Source organism: Chelonoidis abingdonii, chromosome 4, assembly GCF_003597395.2.
Source record: "Chelonoidis abingdonii isolate Lonesome George chromosome 4, CheloAbing_2.0, whole genome shotgun sequence".
NCBI lineage: Eukaryota > Metazoa > Chordata > Testudines > Testudinidae > Chelonoidis > Chelonoidis abingdonii.
This window is the reverse complement of record NC_133772.1, coordinates 82007586-82016622: the sequence shown is the minus strand read 5'-3', so window position 1 is coordinate 82016622 and position 9037 is coordinate 82007586. Positions and strand designations below refer to the sequence as shown.

The window sequence follows — 9037 nt, the reverse complement described above, 5'->3', positions numbered from 1 at the left end:
TGGGGGGGTAATAGGCGCCTATATAAGAAAAAGCCTAAATGTCGGGACTGTCCCTATAAAATCGGGACATCTAGTCACCCTAGTCCAGGCAAACAACACACATTACAACAAAGCTTAAACTTGTTCTTCATAATAATTTTAAAAACAATACTAGCTGCCTATTTAATTTTAAAAACAGCAAAAAAAAATCTACCTCCCTTTCCATTGCTTATAAGGAGTCTTGAAGTTTAAGTCTCCTCTGTGTGATAGATATGTTTAGCTCTTGGAAGTCCAGGGGCTCTGGGCCCCATGCTGCCTACGGTCCCTAAGGACAGCTCTATCTGCCATTAGGGAATTTTTTCCTGAGAACCCCCTGTAACATTTTGCAAACCCCCAGGAGTTCATGAACCCCTGTTTGGGAACCACTGTTCTAAAGGGATGTAATTTATGGACTCTGTAGCTATACATGGAACCCCAGAGCACATAATTTGGGCAAGTTGTGAATTGACAAGGTATTAATCAAAGATTCATGAAGAGGAGAGAAAGGACCTATAGTACTAGGCCACCTCTAGTACATCTCAGGGGTTAGTGCAGAATTGTCATGCAATTCAACGAAAGCACAGCATATTCTTCAGTGCCTTTTCTAGTTTAGTTTTAAATTGCCCAGTCATGGGTTCTTCCACCTCTTCAACTGGGAGACTATTCCACAGATCTTATATACCGCTACCTCAATATAAAGCGACCCAATATAACACGAATTCGGATGAAATGCGGTAAAGCAGTGCTTGGGGTGGGGGGGAGGGGGCGGCTGTGCACTCCGGTGGATCAAAGCAAGTTCAATATAACACGGTTTCACCTATAACGCGGTAAGATTTTTTGGCTCCTGAGGACCGCATTATGTCAGGCTAGAGGTCTATTTAGAACAATCTACATTTCCTTTTGGTCTAACTTCAGTTCACTCATTATATCATCCTAGACAATTCCTTTTATCCCAGCCATTCCCCCCCAAAACTGAAAGAAACATTATTCCCTATTTTCAAACAACAAGGCTAAAACAGTGAAATTTTAAATAATGATCAAGGAATTTTTTTTATTCATTTAAGTTTCAATATCATTACAGAAAATGTTATGGTACAGAGTTGTTTAACATTAGTTTTATTTCTTCGCTCATTTGATTTCCACATGAATGCTGGTAACATTAATATCTGTACAAGATCAGTCTTTGATTTTTTTTTTTTAGGTTTTAGTTCTGTACATCTTTAAATGTATTGGTTAAAAAGGCTGTCAGCACTTAAGGAAGCAATTTTTTTTGTTTGTTCAAATAAAAGGTATCCAGTTACTGCCCAAGAGTACTGAGCCGGGTGGCTGCTGGGCCAAGAGATATCCCTGAACGCGCAGCGAGGGGGGAAACCTCGGGGCTTGATCGGGTTCCCAGTGCAGCCACTCTGCTTTTGGCACTGTGCACATCAACACGAGATACAAGATAAAGAACAAGCAGAAGCTCTCTGTGAAGCACTTATGAAGCATACTAATAAGGGAAATCCAAGTGTTGTCTACGCTAGTATAAATAAGCAGACAGCCTTGTTTTAAGAGCATAAGTAGTTGTATCTTAAAGATGAGAAAAAACACAAGTTCTGCAGGCACCTACTGCTGTCTACTAAAAGCTACTGCTATCAGAACTAGCATTGAACACACAAAGCAATTGCAAGAAAGGAAAAAGTTGCTTTGATATAATCAGAATAAATTTCTTTGTTAAGATTTGTTATTTTAAAGTTTTTTTTAAAAGGTATTTATTTAAATTCCATTTGAAATATAGTTCAAGATGTTGACTATACTGATCAACTTTTATCCAGTTCAGAAAAACTAGCTGTGCCGTTGCATATTACAGGATACAGTCAATGATATGTGGACATGCATCAAAGCTTCACTCTTGCTGGTGACATCATAGCCTTCCGATGACCATGACATCCACCACCTCGCCCTTGTGAAGCTCCACATACTGCTCTGTCTTTGGAGGTAGCATCAACAGTCCATTGGCACTACGCATACTCATCAGACGACTGCTCATCTGATTTCCTAGAGCAGAATGAGAGAAAGACTGAGGTTTACAGTACTACTACCACAATACATGAAGATGGAAAAAAGGGCTATTCTTAGAAGGAGAATCATGGAGCTAATTTAGTCATGGAGCATGGGGTCTGGATACTTAACAGACACATGGCAAATACCTACAGAGTACCCAGGAGAGAGAATTTGGCAGCCTACTTTTTCCAGGTTCTCCAAACTTCCATTCACTCACTTGTCCTCCTTGCTATCCAAGCTCCCACATTTCTTCCCCTTACTACCCCACCTTTCCATCGATGTTCTCAAATCTTCCTATTTTCAGATTGCCTTCTCTCCAGTTTCCACTGACACTGTAGTTATCTTACAACGTATAAGTGTGTCTAATCCATTTTGTACAATAACTAAAAACCTAGCACAATGCACATAATTCATTCACTCATAAGAACTCTGAACTCCCACTCCCATTTGACACCCTCAGACTTGCAATATGTTGTGAAAGTGAATAATTTCAGCTCTGCTGGACCAACTGTGAAGCGAAATACAGTGGCAAAAATCCCGACAGAGAATATCCTGCCTTTTGGTTCTTGGTGTTCAAACCTAGGGACTGACAGTGAGAGAGCATTCCAGTTGGTATCAGCTGTCTGCCTGGAACATGAGAGAAGAGGTAGTGCATAAAATAACCAGGAACTAAATGATGTAAAGCTTTACAGATAAAAATCAGCATCTTGAATTGCACCTGTAAAAGTGCCTGTTCAGACTTTGGAATCAAAGGTGTAGAGCTCCATGTGTGAAATCTACCTATGTAAGCAGTGAGACACAATCAGTACTAACATGTCTCCAGGTAGTCTCCAAGGAAAGCTTCATGTAGGATGTATTGTTTTAAACCAATCTGAAGGTGACAAAAGCACAAGTAGCTGCAGCATGATCTACATCCATCTGAGAGAGAGGCAAGGTCAACCTACTAGCCACATGCTGATGGAAAAACTATTCAAGTCCTTCTTCAACCTAGAAATCTAGGAGCAGTTGAGGATCGAACAGCACCCCAGATTGCAAATCTTGTGTAAAAAGTGGCTATATCCTCTTGATTGAGAGAATAGATACTACCCTCAGCTATCTCTACTGAATGTTTCTCCCATTCAGCTAGCAACATCTCTGTTTATTTGGCATTAAATTAAATCACCCAGCTCCCATCCATGCCCCAACTTGTATTTAGTAAATGTATGAGTGTGGAAGTGAGCATGTGAGGAAGTGCATGTCTATAAGCGAGCACAAACAAGTATGAGTGAATGTTTATGCAAAAGAACGTGTAAATAGGCAGGCTGTGTATATGCAAATAAATGTGTTTCAGGGAGCATGAAGGCAAGCAATTGCGTAATAATTGGCATAGGCTAGCAAGTCTGTGTTCTACAGCATCAGTGAACTTGGATGTAAGTATGTGCAGGTGTGTGTGTGCGCGCGCATATGTATGTTGGCAAACGTGCAGTTACAGGCATACATGTGTAAATATGTGTTTGATTGTTTGTATAGTGGATGTTTGGGAGCCTGTTTGTGGGTGTGTCAGTCTATGTAAGTGGCTAACCTGTACTCTGTGCCCAAGGCAGTGGTTCTTGGTGATGCCAAGTCAGTATGCACCGATGGTATTCTGGGCGAGGATCCAATTTTACATCACATGATAACTGCAGGAGAAGCAAAGAGAGAAAGAAGATACAGGCTTTCATTCACATGTCATTCAACAAGCTAGACTTTATTTTGCCTTAGTCATTGGCAACAGGATTGTCAGCTCAGTTCTGACTGTAGAATATTTACTACTGGTGAAGGTTGGGTAAACTCATACTCATACAGCTAATACTTTTTATCTCAAGTACCTATCCACCTCTGGGATGGAACACAAGATTTTTTTAACTGCAGAGCAGCATTGTATAACTGTTTAGGACTAGGACTGTAGAGTAATTTATGCAATTGAAATTGTAGGGAGAATTAAGATTGGCAGGAAGTAATTATCTCAACCGGATAAACCCAAGAGCTAATATTCCCTACTACTGTAAAAAATTCCATGGGCAAGTCAAGTGGTCAGGACCTCAGGCTTACATCTCATTCGAAAGATGGTGCTTCAAACAGTGCAGCTCCCACTAATGACACTCTGTGGTATTGGTTGGGTATTGACTCAGAGGGAAGAGTGGCATCTAGTTAATCACCATCAGCACTTCCTACAGCCCAATCCTTGTGAGATCTGATAGGATCCCTGGACAGAGTGGCATGACTGGTTAAGAGGCAGAAAGAATAGAGCTTGCTGTTGAGATTGCAGGTAGTGTTTACAGCACTGACAGTTTACAAGTCCATAGATTTTTTCTAAACTGAGCAAATTTGAAACAGACATCATTAAGAGGAGAGAAACGTGGACATAACAGTGACTTTATAGACACTACCTCAAAACCTTCCTATTTTCATTCAACATTCTGATGTGAATAGAGAGGATTCTGATAGGTTAAGTAAGTTGGGCTGACTATATGTTTCCTGCATCTCTAGGTAATCCTTCTACACAAACTGAACAGCTCAGAAAAGCTTAACAGAAATCCCCTTTGCTTTCCCCCTTTTTCTTTTCATCGTTTCAGTCCACATGTTCTTCCTGCAATTGTCTGAACTACTCTTCCAGGCACTGCCTTTCTTATGCTCTTATACTATGTCTCTGACCTTCCTAAATCCTATGTGTACTCAAAATTCTGGTAAAAAAGTCCATCCTCACCCCAGCCCACTACCATAGTTCTGGGCTTTGGACAGTCAGTTCTTTCAAATGTAACATCAATATGACTCAGCAGAACATTTCTTGATATCAGTGACCTTTAAACATTTTAGTACATTATGTCAGCTGCAAGCTTATGGGTGTCAGCTTGAAACATCAGCTAGGACTGCTTTTCTTATCCTTCTTGGATTAGATATAAATGCAGTACTTTTCGACTTGCTTCAGTATTGCTTAATGGACCATGCATATCTTCAGTGGTGCCCTATGCACAGCAGGTACATTCAATGAAATCGCAATACTTCATAAAAACACTGCCATGTTCTACAATTACACAGCACCTACAGAAAATTCCAGCCTGGAAGAGTTTAGCCCCCTTCCAAATCCAGAAAATGGCTGGAGGAATGAGCTAGAGGGAAAGCCATTATGAAATGCATAAGTGTTAAATGGCCTCCTTTGCTCAGTGAGTTGCAACCTGCACTGTCAGGAACATGCATGAATGAGACTGATATTACCCCATATTCAAAGTAAAGGGTCTGGGAAAAATGAAACAGAGATGCAGCAATGTGTAAGTGAAAAACAGATCCATCTTGCAGTGATTTCAGGAGCTAAAATAATCATTAAATGAAGCTAGGAATGATGTTAAATGAGCAAATTTGCAAGTATGTGGATGGGCTGGTTTGATAGGCCTAACAGGACTCTCTGGACTGTTATGCAGGAAACTGGGAATTATTGATTCCTTGATCCAGTCTCCTCTTTCCCTGGGCTGACAGTAGCTTGGAAGAGGCATGGTGGAAATTTTACACTCAGCCCTGGGTTGGGGAGGAGACTGGAGAAAGGGCCTCCAATAGCAACCTCTAAGCCAACCCTAAACTATTCCTGTCCCTTCTCAGTGTAAGCACCCATTACATCTTTTCAGGCAATTGTCTTATGACCTTTAGTTTTTGTTTAATCAAATCCAATCTATATTTAGCTTTTTGAAATCTTTCCAAATCATTCTCCTTTAGTCATCTGATCTATTCTCTGCTGTGAATTCCCTTCAATTTATCATCATATCTCCAGTGCTGAGATATCCAAAGTTAGACAGAGTATGGGTGGTGGTCGTGGTGGGGGGAACATGGCTCACTGAGCCTGTCAGACAGCAGGATCTCAAATATATTTTTCAAATATCCTATATTTGAAAGTCCTTACCCTGGCTTTGATAATGGTGGGCCGAGGATCCAGGATGCCTTGCATTTTCCTCAATGCTGGGACAACAAAGAGATTGCAGGTGACAACAGCTGATACAGGATTTCCTAGAGAGCAAAACACAACAATAGTTCACATGTGAGTAATTCTGAGTTAAGATGTGAAATGATGAAAAATCTCACATTTCCATAGCAACTTTCATCTTAAAGGATTCCAAAATGCTTTTCACACTATATACACAGGAAAAAACATCACTTGAATCTTGAGTGGCATATAGCAGTTGTTAAGCAGTACACAATTATGCTACTCAGGAGTTTAGGACAAGAAGTGAAGCAGAATATTGTATTCAACTGAAATTGAAAGGGAAATTTAGGGCCACAGAAAGGACAGTTACCTGTTTTGTAACTGGTGTTCTTTGAGATGTGTTGCTCATGTGTATTCCACAGTAGGTATGTGTGCTCGCCATGTGCACTGGTGCTGGAAATTTTTCCCTTAATAGTACCCGTAGTGGGGGAGCACCGCTGCGACCCCTAGAGTGGCGCCTCTATATCGTGCAATAAAGAGAGCTGTACACTCCCCCCATCCTCAGTTCCTTCTTGCCAGACAACTCCAACAGAGGGGAAGGAGGGCGGGATGTGGAATACACCTGAGCAACACATCTCTAAGAATGCCAGTTACAGAACAGGTAACTGTCCTTTCTTCTTCGAGTGATTGCTCATGTGTATTCCACAGTAGGTGACTCCAAGCTATATCTGATGGAGGTGGGTAGGAGTAAGGGTTTCCGGGATGGAGTACCGCCCTACCAAACCTGGCATCATCTTGTGTTTGGGAGACGATCGCATAGTGCGATGAAAAGGTGTGGACAGAGGACCATGTGGCAGCTCTACAAATGTCCTGAATACGGATGTGAGTTACATAGGCGGCCGACGAGGCCTGAGCTCTCGTAGAATGCGCCTTCACGATAGGCGGCGGGGGAATCCCTGCCAGGTCATAACACGTGCGTATGCACGAGGTGATCCAGCAGGAAATTTGCTGGGTAGAAACCGGTTGCCCCCTCATGCGTTCAGCTGATGCAACGAAAAGTTGCAGGGATTTCCGGAATGGCCTGGTTTGGTCTAGGTAAAAGGCCCGTGCCCTATGCACATCTAGCATGTGTAGGTGTTGTTCCTCATCAGAGGAATGGGGCTTGGGACAGAGTATCGGAAGGAAAATGTCCTGATCTATATGAAAAATCGAGACCACCTTCAGCATAAAAGCAGGGTGTGGGCAAAGCTGGACCTTATCCCTGTGGAAGACCGTATATGGGAGTTCCGAGGTTAGGGCCTTAAGCTCCAAGACACGACGGTCTAAGGTGATCACCAGGAACGCGACCTTCCATGATAAGTGGGACTAGGAACACATGGCCAAGGGTTCAGAAGGGGTACCCATGAGGCGGGAGAGCACTAGGTTCAGGTCCCATAGTGGGACTGGGGGGCCTGGCGCAAGGGAATGCCTGATCCAGTCCTTTAAAAAAACTGGATGTCAGGTGATGGGAAAAACCGAGTGACCATGCACTGGAGGGTGGAAAGCTGAAATGGCCACTAAGTGTACCCTGACCGAGGCGGGAGCTAGCCCCTGGGTTCTAAGAGACAGGAGGTAATTGAGAATGAGTTGGAGTGATGCGGATGATGGGGAAGTAGCCCTTTCTCTCACCCACCTAGAAAACCTAGACCATTTGGCCAGGTAGGTCCGTCGTGTGGACAGCTTTCTGCTTTCCAGCAGAACTTGCCTGACATCCTCCGAACACCTCCCTTCCTCCTCATCTAACCATGAAGCAGCCACGTTATCAGATGAAGCGTGGCCAGGTTGGGATGGAGGAGGCATCCCTCCTCCTGGGAGAAGAGATCTGGCCAAAGCAGCAGCCTGCGCAGGGGGGCAGCTAGAAGCTGCAGAAGGGTTCCGTACCAATATTGCTGGGCCCAATCTGGGGCTATGAGGATAACCCTCGACTTGTCTGCTTTCACTTTCTGTAAGATCTTGCCTATCAGGGGAAATGGCAGAAAGGCATAGTACAGGTGGTCTGACCACCAAATCAGTAATGCATCCGAGATCGCCCCCTGCCCAGGAGCAGAACTGCAGGCAGAGATGATTCTGGGCAGTAGCAAAGAGATCTACCTGGGGAGCTCCCCACTCTCGAAAGAGTTGCTGGGCGACCTCCCAGTGGAGTGACCACTCGTATTGGTGGGAGAAAACCCTGCTTAGGTGATCGGCTCGTGTACTGCGAGTGCCGGGTAGGTGAAAAGCCCTCAGAGAGATATCGTGGGCTATGCAGAATTCCCACAGGTCCAGGGCTTCCTGGCACAAGGTCGAGGAGCACGTGCCCCCTTGCCAGTTGATGTAATACATCGCGGCCGTATTGTCCGTGAGGACTCTGACCATCTTTCCCCATAGGTGTGGGCTGAAAGCTATGCACACCAGGCGTACCGTCCTGAATTACCTGACGTTTATGTGCAGGAATAATTCCGAGGTTGATCGTCTGCCCTGAGTTTGGAAGCTCCCCATATGGGCTCCCCACCCCAGGTCTGAGGCGTCCGACATCAGATTTAGTGAAGGAGGGGTCTCTCGGAAGGGAATCCCTTGTAACATGTTGCTCGAGAGGGACCACAATTGCAGGTCGGCCACTATGTTGGGAGGTATCGTGATCACCTTGTCCAGGTCGTCCCTGGTCTGGGAATGTTGGTAGGCCAGCCGGAGTTGGAGGGGCCTCATTCTGAGCCTGACATGTCGCACCACGGAGGTGCATGCTACCATGTGGCCTAAGATTTGAAGGCACACCCTTGCTGTCATCACTGAAGCTATAAGACTTTTGAATGTCTTGAACATGTCCTGGGGGAGAGAGGTCATGGCCACCACCGAGTCTAACAGCACTCCTATGAAGTGTATGCGCTGAACCGGCCCTAATGTGGACTTGTCCTCTTTCACCACTAGGCCTAGACTCTCACAAGTGGCCAGCAGAAATTCCATCTGGGCCTGCACCTGGGACTGAGACTTGCCCTTGAGGAATCAATCGTCCAGGTAAGGGAAAATTTG

General features: G+C 44.2%; 1 protein-coding gene across 28 annotated transcripts in view; it reads right to left on the bottom strand.

Annotated features, from left to right (window-relative positions):
• Positions 1-1037: 1037 nt before the first annotated feature.
• The window catches only part of GPHN (gephyrin), a 648985-nt gene continuing 640985 nt past the window's right edge, over positions 1038-9037 (bottom strand). For all 28 annotated transcript variants that reach the window (XM_075065364.1, XM_075065351.1, XM_075065350.1 and 25 more), the window contains 3 exons: positions 5972-6075; positions 3623-3719; positions 1038-2055 (listed from right to left, as the gene is read on the bottom strand). In XM_075065364.1, the coding sequence (XP_074921465.1) occupies positions 1922-2055; positions 3623-3719; positions 5972-6075 (335 nt within the window). In that variant the 3' untranslated portion in view covers positions 1038-1921. The remainder of the gene's footprint in view (positions 2056-3622; positions 3720-5971; positions 6076-9037) is intronic.